Genomic DNA, 19,002 nt, shown 5'->3' on the forward strand with positions numbered 1-19,002 from the left:
CTCTTGTCACTCCAGAGAATTAGAAAAATATTACAACAGCAGAGTGTAGGAAACAGGGAGTGAATTTGGTCTTCAGTTCAACCTCTGTTAACCGTAAAAGGAGGCAAATGACAAAAAATATAGGCTTCAGTTAACCAAACACCCGTCCTCTGACTAACTGTTTTATAAGTCTTTAATGTTTGTGTTAGTCATTAAAATAAACTGATATTTGGACTGACCTTTGGGATTTTAACAGAAATAATATTTACTGTGCACTTAAAAATAAGCAACAGGCTAAAAGTTACTCAAGTTAGTCTGTGGTTACTGTTGAACTTTTTGACTCCGACTCAGTAAAGTTCAGCACACACACATAAACACACAGTACATATTCAGTTAGAAACTTTATTTCATACAAATATGACCACAAGCCACACTTTGTTAGCTTCATTAGGCCTGTTTTTTTTCTTACATTGGATTTTGTTCTTTAAACATAGTTTAAACCACATTTCTATACAAATCAACACAGCATACACAAAGTATTTCTGTTGGTCAGACACAATCACATAGCAAGCATTAACCTCCAAACAGAACAAAAACAAACACAATCCCACAAAAAGGTCATACACTATTATAAGAGAAATAATAAAACAAAGAAAAGGCATCAAAGACAGAAGAATGTGATGATCAGCACATACACTGGATCATTTTCCACAGCAGTTGAAGAGAGAATAAACAATATTATATACCACATCTCAGGATCATAGAGGATGAAGTGTGATCTTTCCACACAAGATGTTTTACTTTCATAGAAAGAATGGATTTCATTTAGTTAATTAGAAGATATCTATTTGACTCCACCAAACGTCTTAGAGAACAAGCAAACAAATCAAAGCAAAACACGCATTTTAGTCATCTGAACTACAGAGTGAACACGGATACACTTCAGCGAAATAACGACAACTATTACTGACAATCTGGATATAAGCAGCTGTCATCGTAAATTGTGCTTTTTGTCTGTCAAGTCTCGCCTAGTTTTTCGTCCTCCCGAGCACACATTACCATGTTACTGTTACATTTGTGCTGGAGGTATGATCCATGTCAGTGGAGTGGCACGTCCGCCCACAACACACACACACATAATGACGCTGAAGCACTTCAAAAAGCTTCCTGCATACAGTCAAGTATTTCCTGTTTATGTCCAAACAAGAGCCAATGGCTCTTCCTCGGCCGTGATGCATGGGTTCAGTCTTTTGTCTGTCTCTCACACACTCAATCACACACATACACACATACACACACACACACACACACAGAGGCAGGCTAAGGGCTAGCTCTGATGCTAACTTCATGTCTAATTTAGCACTCCAAATAAACATGATTTTGTTTTTCCATCCCCACATTTTTGCCTTGCAACCAACAAATACCTACACTGATTTGTCTGTGGTGTCGCTCACACATCAAAGAGGTAAAACTACAGCTCTTCGTCCCACATTTAATTGCATACTCTGGTCTTTTTCGTCGACAAAGACCCTAAAGTGAAGTGCATGTGGGTGAGAGGTGTGCCGAGGTGTAAAGTCTGCGTCTTTCTGATGCAGCTTAGACAAAGTGCGTTGGATAAGTCTTAGTAAAGCCACTGAGGGAACATGAGCAAAGAGTGCAAGATCATCCCAACAGCAGCAGCAGCAGCCGCACTCAGTGATTAGGTATGCACACACACGCACACACACACACACGCACGCACACACACATACACCCCATAGTCCTTCTACAGGGTACCGAGCAAACCAAAAATCTTCAGCCTAAGCTCTTCTCAGATCTGCTTATCTCCACTGTTCCCACTCAAGCGTTATCTTTGACATTTACACATACATTTTATATTCTAATACTAAAGCTGTGGAGTCTGAGGTTCAGGAATGTGTAAAGCAAGGAATACAGATCGTTGTCAACAAAAAAAACAAAACGACAAAAAAAAAAAATCATACAAGGCTTAGCAGTTACTGTTAAGTGCATGTTAACCTGTGATCAAGCATACAAAATACCGATTTGAAGTATTTCCACATTTCATTGGTGATAAATTATTATTTTTCAGACGAGCAAAGGCATCACGATAGAAATCAATAACTTAAACATATCAATTTTCATAAATAATGACTGCATTGTTAACAAAACACGCTTGATTAACCAAAGCTTGTATAACAGAATAAACATATTAAAATAACGGCAAGACAATATACCATGAAGCTGCTTCGTTTTGTCGTTGATTTCTTTTTCTTTTCTTCTTCTTCTTTTTTTTTTTTTTTAGTTTAAATGTGCGTCATCACACACTTGTTGGCAAAAGTAAATCCCAGGTGCGACCTTGAACACTGAATACCAAACATGACTCATTCGGTACGATATTAACTACAGGGGAAAAGTGACCGTCGGAAATGTGTTCGCGCCTCCACCAGCAGTGAACTAATGACCACAGTCCAGAGTCCAGAGTGTCGGGAACACACCTTTCCTACGGCAGGATCCTGGAAGTTAAGTACTGTGTATGGTTCATAGTTGGTATAGTCTTATTCAGCAACCACTATCATGATTTTATTTCATTTTTTAGAACAGAAAACAGCCTGGCTACTAAATTTAGGCATGAACAGCAAAATATATCCGGCACGTGACTAGTGACTGTCTTGTTTTAATGAACTTAATTGCTTTGAACATTTCATTTGTTAAGGACATTCAGAAAATGTCCCTACTCGTGAAAACAATGTCTTTTCTTTCTGCCCAGCTTTAGCGCATTCTGGATCTCAGAGTCTAGTGCTAAGGGGCTTCAGTCGCTCTCCTGATGGTAAATGCAGACCATCCTCTTTGATAGAAGTTAGAGAGACAAAAGGATTTTTATCCCTGTACAGTGGTGGGGACTAAAGAGTGTCTGCTGGGCTGATCATTTAGTTTTAGATTAGTCGTTTGTCTCCCAGATATTAATCACCGGGATTCACTTTCTGGAGAAAACGTCCACTCATCTTAAAAATTACAGTTTACCAGCTTTTTCTGTGTTCACACTCTGGGTCTTTGTGAGCATCAGTTTGGAGTATTACAGAAGGAAGATGGGGATCCAGTCCAGTCCAAGTTTTTCCTGAAGATACTTTCAAGTGCCCGCTCCGTGTGTATACATGAGTATGTATACCTGAGTGTCCGTGCGTGCTGGATCACAACAGCTCATCAGGGTTAATGTCGGGTATAGGCTGTCTCCAGTAACAGAATGAGCTGAACTCTGGCATGGCAAAGGCCTCATTCTGCTCTTTACTCAGCAGAGGGAACACATGCTCCACCAGCTCACTGAGCCGGCCGTAACTATGGGGGAAAAGGTCAGAAAGACAGAATGAGACATGAAGGAAGTGAAGACAGAAAGACAGAATGAGACATGAAAGAAATGAAGACAGAAAGACAGAGAACAGCAATCAGTAACAGTTCAAACACCAAATCATGGCAGTTATTTGTAGCTAGTAAGTGTTCAGATAAAATCTAATTCTTAAAAAGGTTGTAAGATGTCCACGTCTTTTAGCCATTATGTTTAGTTCTTATGGTGAACATGTTTGCAAACACTTCCAGCCAACGCTGAAAAACATATGTCTTCATTCGAAGTCCTGTTTCAGACTAAAATTAAGTCTCATTGTAGCTGGTTTGTTCTCTATCAACTCCTGTGGGAAATATCTGGCTCATTAGCAGCTAAATGCTTCAGCTCACCAGCTACAGTTCAGTTTCAGGTCATAAAATCAAAACAATGAGCTGAAAGATACTAAAAACACTTCATAGTGCTCAGGAGAACCGCAGCATCTGGTGATAATTCTGTGTGTGGGCTTGTCTGACCCCTTTCATATTACACACATTCATTTGATCCATTGTTAACATGATGATTAGTGGAGCTTTAAATTGGTATTTTTTACATTTGGTGGACTTTATTTTTAAAATCAGATATTATATAGTTCAACAAGTGCTCACATTTTGGGATGTGTGCATTAACTCTGATGGCGTTGTTGTCACGCTCTTTAGAGTGAGACAGATGGGAACAGTGTGTGAATGTACTTACGTGGACTTGTTGCCCTTTGTCTGCTCTTGGATCAGCTCTCCCTTGGGGTTGACTGTGAAGATCCTGCACACTGGAACTCCTACTTCCTTATAGGCAAACACATCCTGTATAGACAGACATAACACGTCAATATTTTTCTATAATATGTTAACGAAAACAAAAAGGCTTTCATTTTGACTTGTTAAAAAACATCAAATAGTGATTTTTATACGTAGTACGTTAATATACGTCTAATTTATATATTAAAAACATTACTGATCGGGTCTTTGAAAGACATTTGAAAAGCAAAAACATTTCATTAGTAATTTGCAGAAAGTAGTTTTCATGCATAACACACACTGGTACATACTGATACAATCTGACATCATCACATTAATAACATTAACCACAAATTTCCTGTTGGTCTTCCACCTAATGTACGTAATGGTAATATTTTAAGAGTGAATGTTTTGGTGAAAAAGTGAAAGACTGTATGTGTGTTTGTGTGTGTTCTTATATTTTTTTTGCTTGCTTTGGCTAGCATCACAGACAGCCAGAGGTTTGATGGCTTAATCTGGGTGTTGGTGTTTATGCAGCTGAAGACGCTGTGCCCAGCTGGAGCTCTCTTACACAGATGAAGTCACATGGGACCAGACTCCGCCAGTGACCTCAGCTCAGGTTCAGCCCAGTGCTGATTTCATATGTTTGTGTCTGCTAATTGATAGCCAAAGTGTCATGGTGATCTTACGATACATCATGACTGAATCGACTTCTGGAAAATGCAGCTCTCTGACGTGTAGAAGCGGACACTTTAATGTCTGGGGGTCTGACATCTTCAAAAATCCATTAACTCACATTAGTTCTATTCCCAAAGGCGGCGTGGAATGGCTGCTTGTTATGCTGGAACAGGTTCTTGATGTCTGTAAGGCATTCAATCTTGAAGATCTCTGGTTTCTTCTCAATGACTTCCCTGAAGAAAACAGTTTGTTTAGAGCAACACTTGCTGGCCCTTATCATGGGTCAACATGCTCAATTGCTCTTATTCTTACACTAAATTACAGGAGATTTTAAGATTTTGTATGGAGATTTCATTTTTCTAAAGACATCACACAAAGAAACTGTGCAGGTTGCTATGGTTACGTGTTAACTATGATGTACAGCAGTGAAGATAACAGAAAAATCCACTGCCATCTTGTATAGTTAAACAGCAGAGCAGATAACTAAATGTCACGTTTGTTTATATCACTACAACTCAGAGAAGGTTTTAGCTGTTTCATGAATATGTGACATTACAAGGTCTGTTTTCTGGGTGTGTGTCTGCATATAATTTAGGGATACCAACAAGCTGTTCAGATTAATGTCCACCCTAATCTAGAGCTGAAACAATGTGTAGTGTTACAGTTGTTTAATTAACTTGATTTTGACATCACTGCCATTTCACAGTTTATTTGGAAAACATTTTCTGAGCTCCAGAAATTCAAAACAATGGAAACTTCTAAATCTTATTTAGAAAGATCAATATTTCTTCAATGATTTTTAAAATGTGCAGTGTAAACTCACTTAGTTGCAAAAAGACAGGTCTCTCCTATAATAACATTACACAGAAACTGGCAAGTTACAATTTACTCAAGTCCACCTTCTGTAGCTAATTATCCATCAATCACACATGAAAAGGTGACACATTGGAAGCTATCCTCATTTGTGAAGAAACAATTCACATCTGTGTAAGAACTGACGGCTTGAATCAGGAAACTAAAAATGATAAAATGAATGATAAAAATATAGAGTAGTATACTAGAGTAGTATATTTCTAGGAGCTGATGGCAAGGCAACCGACACCTATTTATTTATAAATTCACATGTCTTCTGTAGCCTTAACAACCTCACCATAAATAAAATATTTACAGTAATGAATGAGGTTTTGAAGAGTGAGGAGGATTATGGGAAACCTAGAAATATTTCATGTGAAATAGAGACAAAAAGGATATGTGGGCTGGTTTGAAATCAGGATTTGGGGATACATATGATTTAATGAATGCTATGTATTTGGGTAATTGGGTTTAAGAGACTGAATGTGTATGTGTATAATCCTTGTACCTGTGGAAGGCAGAGAAGAGGCTGCTGGGAGACAGCATGAGAGGTCCCCGGGGCAGGATGGTGCCTCCATCATTGACCCACTGCAGGTAACCCCTTGTCATGTCTGCCATGCCAATAGCCCTCGCTGAGCAGTACAAGAACTTGTAGCCGTTCCTGCCGCGAGAAGAAAAGAGCTCATTAACACTTATACCAATACAGTTCAATATCATGACCATCATTAGCAGCTACTAAGAATAGCACTTTAATTATATCACCTATATTGGATGCTTTCATAATGTGCAGAAATAATACCAATGCAATGAATATTTTACCGAGGAAAAATCATTATTGCCCATACTCACTAGGGCCTATTTCCTACTATGAGAATTACATTTTCTATTCTCTGCATGATTGAACTAGTGAAGACAGGTTTAGTTTCTAACTGTAGATTGAACACAAAGTTTTTAAACCCACAGAAGGGAATACAATGACGATCGTGGTGGAATAATGACACAGGGTTTCATAATTTTGACTCGATTATATAGTGAAGCTTACTGAGTCATCCACCTCAAAGCCCCCCACACAAACATTGGGCGATTATATCAACTCCGCAGTGAGACTATTGGAAAAATCAAAGCCAGACAGTGCTAACCACTGACCGACCATTCATCCTTCCTCTGTAATTAATCACTGTCCTCCTTCACTTACTCTGCTACTGAGTGGTAGAGCTTGGCAATGCCCTGGTGGGTCCAGTCTTTCCCCAACTGTGGCAAAATCTGTCCAAACACATCTGACCTGAAATATGAAACAAATACAGGTAAATATTAATGACATAAAGAGAGGGATTCCCCCCTCTGTCGGACAGAATACTGAGAGGCAGGCTCCAAAAACATAGCAGATCTACAGTGTGAGAGTTGGAGAAAGAAAGTGTGTAAAAGAAAATGAAAATGATCGGTAGCACAGGATGTTCAAAGGAGGTCACATAAAGCACCATAACTACTTTATCATTTCATCATAAATAGAGAATATAATGGACTGTTCTCCACTAATGAGGATTGCATGCCCATAGGGGAGGCACTGTCTCAACCTCAGCTTATGGCTGTGTGTGCTTTACAGACTGAAATGTAAATGGGCTCATTACAGCCCCCGTGCTCTTCGCCCTGTTACTCAAAGAAAGCCACATGTCACAGGTTGGCCTAAAGGGTCACAGAGATAATAAGCTTCAGTAAATCTGGACCTGTTTGATGTTGACCACCTTTGAGCCTCACAGAGTGGGTGTAAGGAAGGAAGCCAACATTAATTTTGTGTCAAAAGGGATGGAGCGAGCTTTCAGCTAATTAAAAAGCTTAAAATAAATAGAACTAGATTATGGACTTAATTAATATCTGCTATTTGACAAAGACATGAACGTGGCTGTGAAGCAGCTCGGAAAATGTCCAAGAAAAGGGGAATGAACTGATTTCTAAAAACGTCATCTTTCTTGTTTTCTGTCATTTAACTCTACAACTTCATTCACCAGCTGGCCTCCACCTGTTATCATACTTACCAAATATGTAAAGAAGCTTATTTCACAGTATGTGTGCTATTTATAGGCATATGGGACGGTAACTTTGCACTGCTACTGAAGCTGTGACGCTAATAGCATGAATTATTTCCTTTCCAGCAATACGGTGATAAGATCTGTGTCATGATGTCACATGGGCACTTTTGAGTGATTTGACTATTGATCTAAAATTAAATATCCACTAAATGACAAATAATAATAATTCTATAAGAAATGTGTATGAGAGCCTCCTCAGATACGATCCTAACTAAACTTTATTTAGTATATACAGTACATATTATAAGCATGCACTAGCAGCTGTCATCATATCAAGTCAGTTTGCTCCCAAAAACTATTGTTCAGTATTTATATGTACATGTTTGTGCCCTGTAGAGGCATGAATATGAAGTGATGGCTTATTGTGGGTGTAATGAAATGGTTGTGAGTGACTTGGGGGGGGGGGGGGGGGCGTACTTGGTAATGGTGCCGTCAATGTCAGAGATAATGACTTTGTCGTCCCAGTTCCACAGGTAGATGGTGCCTTCACAGCGGCACGTGCCCTGGTATTGTGTGGTGATGCTAAATGTCACATCATTAGGCCCCTCCTTCAGTTTCAGACTGGCCTGGTGACAGAGAGAAAACAGAACAGTGAAGCCATTTGGAGGCAAAATCAGTTTTATTCACTGACTTTGCCTCACATGTGTTCCAGCAGCGTATGATTTGTTCTTCCGCAGCACAGTAAAAATTTAAAGGTCTTCAGAGCCCCCTACAGACTACTATTAGAGCAAACACCTTGCAATCCACAGCTAGCCAGCAGAGGGCGCTCCAAACTGCCAAATAAACCCTTTGAGAAGTACAAATCCTGATAAATACTCTGTACTCCAATATATAATAGTTAAATCTTCCATTAATGAAAAACAAGCCTGATCATCACTCGAAACATTTATATCATTATTAGGGAGATGAAGCTTTTCTTTCAAGCAGGGTAGATGATTTATTAGGAAGGACAACATTTAAGAATAGACTTACTATCTGATCAGAAGAGAGGCGTAGTGACTTCCTGTAAGCGTGTGGGCTAGCGTGGTGCTGACCATCAATTGGCTGAAGTCTCTCTTGACAGGATGCAGCACTGACCTCCTTGCCCTCTTCATCGCTGGACGAGTCTCCTGCTTTAGGACTACACAGAAACAACAACACTTATCATCATCAAAATTACATAACCCAACTTCATTTCTTTTTTTCCCCTCTTTCTCTCTACTCTTTGTGGGATAATAACGTTTCTAACTATCTGTATGATGTTTTAACATGATGTACACAAAACTTTCACCTACACTGAATTGTACATGTCAAAGAAAATACATTTGTGTAATCTTTGTCTGTGGATCATGTTCAATACACTTCGCTGTTACAACAACAGAAGTTTAAAACAATGATCCCCATGGAGCAACTACTGTGCTAAAACTTCAGTAAATGTTTTCTACACTCAGACCTCCTGCCTGAAAAGGACCTTCGGTTGCAGACTTTACTCTTTGTCTGGCACAATGTGATTGCATTTCTTTTCCATGCAATGCTAAAGTTCAGCACGACACTGAACTCACACAACATGACACAGGATCAACAAACAGCGGGGAATACTTACGGTAAGACCAGCTTCTCCTGAGGTATGGAGGGTCCTTCCTCCTCCAAATGAGACTCCTCCTTTGTTTCGAGCTTAGTCTCTGACTGGAAACATTAAGAAATCCCAAAACAAATGAGACAATCAGGCAAGGAGACATGAAAACAACACTCTCCATATGGATGTGACTTTTACAATAATTATGGTGTGGTGTTTGTTTTGTAGCTCAGCTTTGTTCTCATGTTTGTACAAATCATGACGTGCACACCTGTTTGATTGTACTATCCGCCCTTTTCCGCCAGAACCACCAGCGGCCTGACTTCTTTGGCATTTTCTCCTTCACCCAGGCCTCCTCTGTGGCCTACATAAACAAGATGACAAAAGACAGTGAACAGTGAGCTACATGCCAATTTATCCACATGTAACAGAAATATATAGAAGACAAAGCAAAAAAAAATTCAATTACCTTTGGTAAATTCTTCTGAAATGCTTGCAGACTTAGAATCAAAGGTGCAGCTAGTGTCCAGTTATAATATCTGAAAAACGCAGTCGAGAACCAAAGCTGATTGAATAGTGTACTTAAAGAGGTCATATCATGTCAATTCTCACTTCAACATTTTTATTTTTGTGGTCTATATGTAAGCATTTGCAGGTTTTTATGATCAAAGAGCACTGTAACAACTGTGTAGAGTGCAGCAACCATGTCTCATTCAGCTTGAAATGGGGCTGTTAATGTTGTGATGGTTAATGACCCTCACTTCTAATCAGCTGATTTTCTGAGTGACCCATGCACAGGTCAACCACATCTAATGGATTGTAGCACACAGAGAGAAGAGAAACTAGTGTGACCATAGATTACAGCAAAATACAGTGGAGACTCTTAAACTAAGATGAAATGACACATAAATTAGAGAAACATATTTTGTTTCCATCAGGAGGGGAGGGGGGGGGGGGGGTCCAAGGTAATTGTAGAGGAAACACTGAGCATATTGTTGTGTCTGTGTACTGTTCTCTTTCTATGCTATGGCTATGTCCCCTTTAAAATGTCTTAGGTGTACATTTCACGTGTGAAATTAAAATGCTTACTTACCTATTTCCTATCTTTACTACCAGGTTGGGGTTATCTATAATTGCTGGATTCTCAGCAAATTCATGATAGGTGATGATATGCTCCATGAATCTTTCTGCAAGGCAATAAAAACACAAAGGACAGCCGGTGAAAAGATCAGCGATAGAAAGCCATCACATCTCACTTCAAGACATAGACATGTCAGCATTTTTTTTGTTACAGCAGCCACAGCAGCTGAGGGTTTCCAAGTAACACTTCCAAAATAGTGTTCTTTTTAAAATTATTTATCGACACAGATGAGAAGAGGAAGACAGAGCTGCTGAGACACAAGAGAGAACGTTCTGTTGGGATTTGACCCTACTAAAGTAGAGACACGTGGCCTTAAAAAGGGAAATGTGGTAACAATCAAAAAACACAGAGCTGATTGTTTAAAAAAAGAAAACAGCCTCTAACAACAGTGGCTGGATGTCTTCATATGTGTCTAATACAGTAGGGAACCCTTTCAGTTAGACAAAATAACTTATTGTCTCTACTGACTGCAGTTAATTTTCTACCTTGCAAAAAAGTGCACTTTAGGCTACATTTTTTATGAGTGCCACTCAAGTGTACCTTTGGATATCTCTGCATTCTCTGTAAGGCCTCCACACAAGGAAAGAGTGACATCAGGAAGGTCGCTAGCTGAGTCCGAAAGACACTCGGTCCCGCTGTCAGCTGCTGCACTTCCTACCGACTGTGGAGACTGTGAACCAGAGGGCATCTCCGAGTCCATCCAGTGCTTAGTGGCTGCTTCAGACTCACTGGAGCAACATAAAGAGATGGTGTCACAAAGGAATACAGACTAAAACACATCATTATACTGGTCTGCAGGTCTTTCAGTGTTATTTTAGAGGATTTTTACCCCCTGCTTATATTCAGTTTTAAAATAGACTCTCTTTTTAAATGAAATAGGTCAAGCAATTAAGTGCGTCTTTCATAATCTAACCTCTTAGGAAAATATCGTGCTGCAACATCAGGTTCAAGTACATTCAGGTCATCAAGGTAGATATCCTCAGGACCCTGATGCTGGCTCCTCTTTGGGACACCTGTGTTCAACAACAGAAGTATTCATCAGTTAATGTACAGTTATGATTAGTGCTAACCAAGAATTACCTGAGAATGAGCCAATTGACGGTTGCCAAACATACCTTTCTTTTTAGAGGGGGAATCGCTCTGTTGGCTGTTAGTAGGAGTGGAGGTCATCACACTGGAGGGCAGGACATCCAGAGGCTCCGAGGGAGTTATAGGACTCACACCAGTTGCAGTGCTCACAGATGTGAGAGGGTCCTCAGGTGTTAGAGTGGTGATAGGGGTGCGTGGCTGTGGCTTGATGATGGTACAAACTGAGGAGTCTTCTTTTTCGATCTCGCTCTCGTTCTCCATGGCCTCGGAGCTGAGGATGACGCGGAAGTGGGTGCTCTCTGAAGGGGTGATGGTCACGGTTTTTAGTAGTTCTGGTTTCTCTTTTTTGGTGACCTGAATATTAGATTTTAGAGGGGGGAAAAAAGAAGTATGAGATAAGAATACTGAAAACTATGTCCTTATGAATATTTGTAGAGAGAAGTGCTTACCCTGGTTGTTTCTGGAAACTCTCCCCAGGTCCACTGCATGTGGGACTCAGCTCTGAGCAGACTCTCTGAAGGCCTCACTACCAGTTCAGAGTCACTCTTTGGGGAAAAAGCCTGAGACAAGCCAAGACTAAAGGGATAGATATAGAAATGCAAACAATCAATAAAACCAAGCCTATTTAGGGGTCTACATTACATTCTTGCAAATGCACCCATGCTCTGATCAATACATACCTGTCATCTGCCCGCCACTCTCCATCTGACAGCGGATAACCATCAATGCTGTGTCTGGCTGCAGGTAATTTGGGGTCAATGTCTCGTATTGTGGTTACTGAAGGTGACCTGAATCAAGAAATATAGAGTGATTAATTCATCTTCTTTTAAATTGATCTTCATTAAGCAAACGAGCATTGACCCTGAACCTACCTCGAGACATGTGTTGCAACGTCGTCATCAGAACTCAGATCCATCTCAAAGATCTCCTCGTTTTGCACAGTGCTGGACATAGCAGCAGTTGTAGCAGCAGCAGGTGCATTAGCAGCAATAGCGTTACCAGTAGTGACTGACATGGGTGGGGTCAGCTCCTCTCTTCGAGGGTCTCCTTTGTGTTTCTTCTTCCGTCTCTTCTTCTTTTTTGTAGCCACTGTACTGGGAGCAGGAGGCTCAGGTGGATCCTCTCGCTCAGCGGGGTCATCTTCCAAATCTTTTGGTGGCCTGTGCTCCACCTCAGAGATCCAGAATAGGTGACTCTCAGTGGGGATTGGGGAGGTGGCCAAGTGGGCGGGGACAATCTGCTAAAAGACAGGGCACGAATGCGGAAACACAGCTTAGAATACGTTTTAAGTACAACACAAAGCATCAAATACAAATCACTAGAGTCGGCACAGTAAAGCCAGACCGACTAGACCAGCAGAACAGGGTTGTTGTTTCTGAGCTGTCACAATGTGACTCGTGAAGCTTGAGCAATAGGTCACCTGTCAAATGTAGCAACTGCACGACAGTGGAGTAATTATTTCCACATGCACACATGCCCTACAGTTGTTCCTCCTGATTGCTGTGTATTATAATGTTGCTTTAAAAAAGGAGAAAACTTCCTAAGATCCTGAATGTCTTCCTGGTGTCATGTGCACACAAACAATGATAATGTTAAATAATAAATGTTTTGAAATATGTGCACAGCATGTTCTTCAAATTAATTATTAATGCTCTGAGTCTCTGCTTGACAAACAATACAGCAAATCAGAAACCCGCAAAGATGTTTCAAAACACTGATAGATTAAATATAATAATTCACTTGTTTTAATATTTTTTGTTCTCAGTCTAAAAGCAGTTTTTTCCAAATGTATCTTTTATCCATCTGTATAGTTCACTGAATGCTCACATTCTGCTGCTCAGCCTCCTGGACAAAAAAGGCCTCGCCATTGTCTCCAAGTTTCATGTGCAGGTCTACAGCCTCTCCATTCACTTCGATGTCGATCTGAAAGAAAAAGGTTTTGTAGTGAAGCACTGGCTATGGTGCCTAGCTTGTGTACATGCTGTCAAATCAGCACATATACACATTGGTTGGTGCACTGTTTGGTTTTTTAAGTTAATTTAGAAATAAATTAGGTTTTCTTTTGCATGTTCAGCAAGCTATACAAAGGGCCTGTATGGTAGCTATGTACAGTCCATCTTTTTCTCCCGAGGCTTCACAAAACCTAATAACAGTATGAGTCCTCTGGGCTTGCATTCTGTGGAGCCTGCCAAACAGAACAGGGCCATTCATGTTTGCCAGGTGATCCCCAGTGGACCTGAGGCCATTCAGAAACTTGACACCTCAAAAAGCAAAACCAGGTCACGTCTGGCAGTGACTACACACACACACACACGTGTAAGGATGAGGCAGACTTTTAACTCACAAGTGCAACTGCCCTGTCTGACAACCTGAAACCAAATCATCAATATTAATTCTCAACCGATGGCAGCCAATATAATCTCCCCCCCCAATCTCGTGATCTGCCATGTTGCATCTCTCCTTTTGCTTTCCTGCAAGTGCGGTTTCTCAACAGCCTCAAGATTTAATTTCACCCCCTCAGGGTTGCTAAGGGGAATTTATGTGTGGTGTGTGATGGCTGGGAATTTCAATGCCCAATTAATAATGAGCCGGAATAAATGAGGGTCCTCTTCTAACCTTTCACAGTCAGTGACAGGTTACATTCACTAGAGTGCCTGAATCTCTACAGGATTACTGGAAACTGGTGGCAGTAAATGTTCAGAATAAAGGCATAGCAGCTTTAGGGCTCATGTTGAGTTCTGACTAGAATGACAGAAAAAGGAAATAAAAGAGGAGGAGGAAAGGAACGATCTATTATCCAAAATGTTTTCAGAGTCCAAAAAGTACTTTAAAAACATTTTTGGTTGCCTTCCAAAGTGACTAGTGCCGGGGGACAGACACACCAGCCGCAGCCAACATTTAATTAGCATTTGGCTGGCAACTTCTGTTTCATTCCCACTCTGTTCCTGACATGCATGTATTTTTAAAAACACAAAATATCAAGTGATTTTTTTCATTTATTTTTTGCTCCCATAACTTCTAATAAATATATTTAGCTGCAATCCTCGGAGGGAGGGGGGGGGGTCTGATAAGTGATCTCAGGGACACACACGTGCAACGGTTACACAACATCCCTTGTTGAGGCCCTCTTCTTCACATTTCCTCCTCCCCCTCCCACACATTCAAGTTGTAGAGCTGTTGCCATGGGTACCACTCATTCATTCCTCCCTCTATAGCCCATCAGCATTCTGGGTAGGTGGTGAGACAATGTCAATCCCCAACAAATCATCACCCACTCTGGTCCACAAGCAAGTAAATAAGCTTGCTTCAAGTCAGAGCACACCATCACACTTCTAAGAATAGACACACAAGTAATTCATAGGTTAATCATTGAAATGGAAGTGTTGGTAAATAATATTAATTATGCATGTAGCTTTTACCAATTAAGCTACAAACTGACTACTATGTTATATTCGGTAAGATTTATATATACTAATAAACTCACATAAAAATAAGGTTAGAACTTAGATAAATTAAGGTTTCTATTACACCCCTAGCAGACAGGTAAATATGGCAACTTGTGTTCAGTGAGGCACACAGAGGACCCAAGCTGTCTATTTATTGATTATTAACTAAATCAAAACTGAAGCTAATCCAAAGCATCTTATTTTTGTTAATGACCCTGCTATTCCCTCACAGTGTTTACAGCTGACCTGACTGATTGGACCTCTACTCAGGTTGACATTGAGCAGAGCGGTGCAGGGGAATTAATAAAGTGCATTTTCTAACATTCCTGAACTGCTCTGAAAAGTGCTCAAATCAAACAAATAAGTTAAGACTTCAGTAGCCTAAAACCTAATTGTTTTAAAATCTGAATGTAATCGTTTGTGTAATGTTTGAGTTCTTTTGAGGAGAGATCATACTGTATGTGAATTCAAAATATTGATTTAAAGTGCACATTGTGAAGAAAAAGCCCACTTCTTTAAAAAAAAAAAATCAATATTTGTAGTTTGCATACATGAGGTGGTTTTCTCTCGTATATACAGAAAGAAAATTAAAAGTATATCATTGACAATTTTAGCAATTAAGCCCTTAAGAGTTTAAATACATGACTTCAATATAGGTGAAGGAAAGAGAAGAGAAGAAGACAAATAAATCCTTTAAAACTCACCACTTTCTCTTTGGAGCGCAGCACACCCAGCTTGCCGAAGCGCACGTGGAATGGTGAGCACTGGTAGGTGCCATCTCTCTGGCGGACGACCACAACATCGATGCAGCCAGACAACGTGGCTTGATTAATGCCCTTATACAGTTCTTTCACCGTAACCAGCACCTGACCTGCCAGCTGGCCCACGTAGTTCATGGTGTCCGCCTGGAGGGGGGACAAAAACAAAAGTATTAGCGGAGTTAAAGGAAAAAAAACAGGATGAGGGTTCAGCGAGAGTCCACAAGAGGAGACGGATTTGGCCCGGACAAGTTGTGGAAAACTTTTCCACTTGATTCTACTTCTATTGCCCCGTTTTTTTCCCCCCTCGAACTCTTGTTGACTGTCCACGTTTGTCTCGTCTTTTGAGTATCCTTTTCAGGTCAATCAGTCTGTCTCATTTGTCCTTTGCTTTCATCTCTCTGCTCCCCTCACCACCGCCTGCCTGGCTGCCCTGTGGTGTCTGTTATCTCCTGACCCGCACACAGACTGCCAGAGTGCCCCAGAGTCCCCTGACACTGGCCGCTGTCCCACAAGCGCAGCATCTGAGAAGGGAGATGATGGCTGGGCTGAAACAATGAGTAGAGACAACCTCACACAGAGTTCCCACTGCAATGGAGGCAGCTGACTTCCTGTTTACATTCATAACCCTCTGCTGAGTATGTCAAGTATAAATACTAAAAAGCCCTAGTCCATTGGCTGCTATAATTATATGGGCATTTTTCTCTTTTTGTCACATATGCAAACTCATCTCAAACTTTACACGCTATTTATTAAAGCTCCTAAATCAGAGGAAATGAATAAAGAAAGAAATATATAAATAAATAACTAAATAAATTTGACCCAGGAGTTGGCTAATCATACATTATCACACAATCTTCCTAGCCTTCTGTGGTCTCTTCACTCAATTTACTGAGCTTGACAGTTTGCTTTCATTTGTGCTCAGTGACACAGAGTGCGTGAAGCTATTGCTGCTCACTAAGCAAACATGATTTTGGTTTGCTAGGGTCAGGGTCTAGTTTAGTGGGGTTTGTAAACACAGTCCCCCCCCCACCCCACCGACTTCATTGGGTTTATGTAACCTGAAATGGTCCTATTTCACACTGACCTTTTGTTCAGAGTCTAACCATGAGAGTGGCGGGGGGTTGGGGGGGGGGGGGGGGGGGGGGGGTAGAGGAGGAGGAGGAGGAGGAGGAAGGGGAGAATAGAGGCATCTGTGTAAGGGTGGCATCATGGTACGCTGGGAAACTCTGTCATGATATTTTTGTCTTGAGAGAGTATGCTGTTGATTAGATAGTAGCAAAAATATTCATATATGCAGAGAGGCTTTCGAGACTATTTCACACCCTTTTATACACACACAGAAAGACAAATCAAACAACCATCATTGTAAGATGAGTGCTAAAAAGGTTGAAAAGTGGTTTAAATGATTTCATGGAAGATGTACTGTCAATCAATCAAATCAATCAATCTTTATTTGTATAGCGCCAAATCACAACAAAGTCACTTTACACATAGAGCAGGTTCTACACTGTACTCTTCAGGTTTTAATTGCTTGTTTCAATAACAAGAAGCTCTCAATTATTTGAAGAACTTCAGCCCAGACTTAAACTGAAGCTGGGTGGGGGGGGGTTGGGGGGGGATCACAATAACAAGGGGTCCAATCAGGCCCAGTGAATAACTTTCTGCAAGTATGAAAATTGCAGAAAATTCATTTCAAACACAGTTTATTTGTGCACGCTGACCAGAATATATTGTTGTCATATTAAACCTATATATTGATCATTTTGAATAATGTTGTCACTCAAGTGGTTTGACTAAGAATAATTAAGGATATTAAATAGTAGTTCGGGAATTGTATTTTACATTTTTAGTCCACAACAAATTGGTGGGCCAATAGGGAGCAAATGTGAGGACAGATCAACATTTTGTGTCATGCATAGATGATATGAGAAACCTACCTACTTTAAACTTAAATATGAGTGGTTTATTTATAGTGTCTTGTTAATGGGATCACCTCTGAGGGACTAATGAAATCAAACATGATCTGAAACATTAACAGGACTAAGAATCTACAGCCGTGCTCGCAGCTCTGTGAGGTTCCTCTTGACCTAACAGGTCACCTCAGCATGATAACATGCTCACAATGATGATGGTGTAATGTTTACCAAGTTCACGTCTTAGTTTAGTGTCTTAGCATGCTACCATCTGCTGACTAGCACTTAGACTGTCATGAGTGATATAAAGACATAAATATAAGGACAAAATTAAATTTGTCATTCTACTTTAATGAATTTACCAATTTTCACAGCAACTAAGTGACTAATTTAATGACAATTCATCCAAACATTTTACACTCTGAGCCAAAGTCAGTAAGATTTATCCTCTAGGGGACCATGAATGTTTGTTTAAAAGTGGTGGACCAAACAACAGACCTGCTGCTACCTGCTGTCTTTTTATCCCTTCAGTGCCATTTCAGAAGAAGGACACACACGTAGCTATAATGCCAGACCCAAAACAACTAATTGAAACCAGGACAGCCTTGATGTTTTGGATAAGAAATAGCCATAATGCGGGCATCTGGGTCCAAGATACTTTCACTGCTTTGACTTTCCTTTTTTTTCTAACTTGAACCCTTGTCTTCAGCTCAACTCACATCATCCACCTGAGTCACTGTGGTCAAAGAATAAGCCACTTAGCCACGCAACGTGCCAAACCAAACAGGTTTAAAGGATGACTAACACCATAGTAGGCCCTTCACCTTCAGGCCAAAGCTGTGACCAGTTCAGAGACCTGTAAACACTGACTCACCAAAGACCAGGAGGACTTCAGAGACGAGGAGTCATCCTGCTCACTGTTGTCTGTGGTGTCTTCTGAGTTGCTATCCAGATGCTCCCTGTCCCCCCAGGATCTCTGTCTCTTCATCACTGTTAGGTGGAGCACCGGCTCCCTCTTCTCCTAACTCAGGATACTCCACTGAGACCAATGTTTTTCTCCCACTGATTATGATGATAATGTCTGACTAACATCCTGGACTCAATCTTTAAAATACACCCCACCTAATCACCTTTGAATAACCTTCCCCTGGAGTAAATATCAGTACACCGCGATATGACGCCCGGTGGTTATTGTGCAACACCGTCATAAAATGTTTCAGTCTTCTTGGTTATTCTTTGCAGGATGTGCATTTCTGCTCATCCAGTCAGCTGACAGGACACGACAGGTTCAGCCAATGGGACGGTCTCTTCAAGGTGGCGGTGTGCAGCTGATAAGGGACAGCTAAGTTCTGTGAAGGGCTACGCAATGTTTTTTTCCTGATAAGGGGGACAAG

The 19,002-nt window shown here is 40.6% G+C and overlaps 1 protein-coding gene across 4 annotated transcripts; it reads right to left on the reverse strand.

Moving 5' to 3' along the window:
- Positions 1-367: 367 nt before the first annotated feature.
- lpin2 (lipin 2) lies at positions 368-18,764 on the reverse strand. 4 transcript variants are annotated; one of them, XM_053330429.1, is made up of 20 exons: positions 18,483-18,764; positions 15,639-15,839; positions 13,316-13,411; positions 12,361-12,728; positions 12,169-12,276; positions 11,938-12,064; positions 11,515-11,842; positions 11,313-11,412; positions 10,940-11,127; positions 10,352-10,445; positions 9,728-9,797; positions 9,530-9,622; positions 9,286-9,368; positions 8,676-8,823; positions 8,121-8,269; positions 6,812-6,898; positions 6,125-6,277; positions 4,883-4,997; positions 4,049-4,152; positions 368-3,312 (listed from the first exon to the last, which is right to left on the reverse strand). In XM_053330429.1, exons 1-20 carry the CDS (start codon positions 18,594-18,596, stop codon positions 3,168-3,170), a joined length of 2,871 nt encoding a protein of 956 aa, XP_053186404.1. In that variant the 5' UTR covers positions 18,597-18,764; the 3' UTR covers positions 368-3,167. The 4 variants fall into 4 exon arrangements, with proteins under 4 accessions (XP_053186404.1, XP_053186405.1, XP_053186407.1 ...); XM_053330430.1 differs by having other exon boundaries at positions 12,361-12,725; positions 18,483-18,762; XM_053330432.1 differs by lacking the exon at positions 18,483-18,764 and adding an exon at positions 16,536-16,591 and having other exon boundaries at positions 15,639-16,240.
- Between the last annotated feature and the right edge of the window lie 238 nt (positions 18,765-19,002).

This window comes from Scomber japonicus, chromosome 12 (genome assembly GCF_027409825.1).
Source record: "Scomber japonicus isolate fScoJap1 chromosome 12, fScoJap1.pri, whole genome shotgun sequence".
NCBI classification, from domain to species: Eukaryota; Metazoa; Chordata; class Actinopteri; order Scombriformes; family Scombridae; genus Scomber; species Scomber japonicus.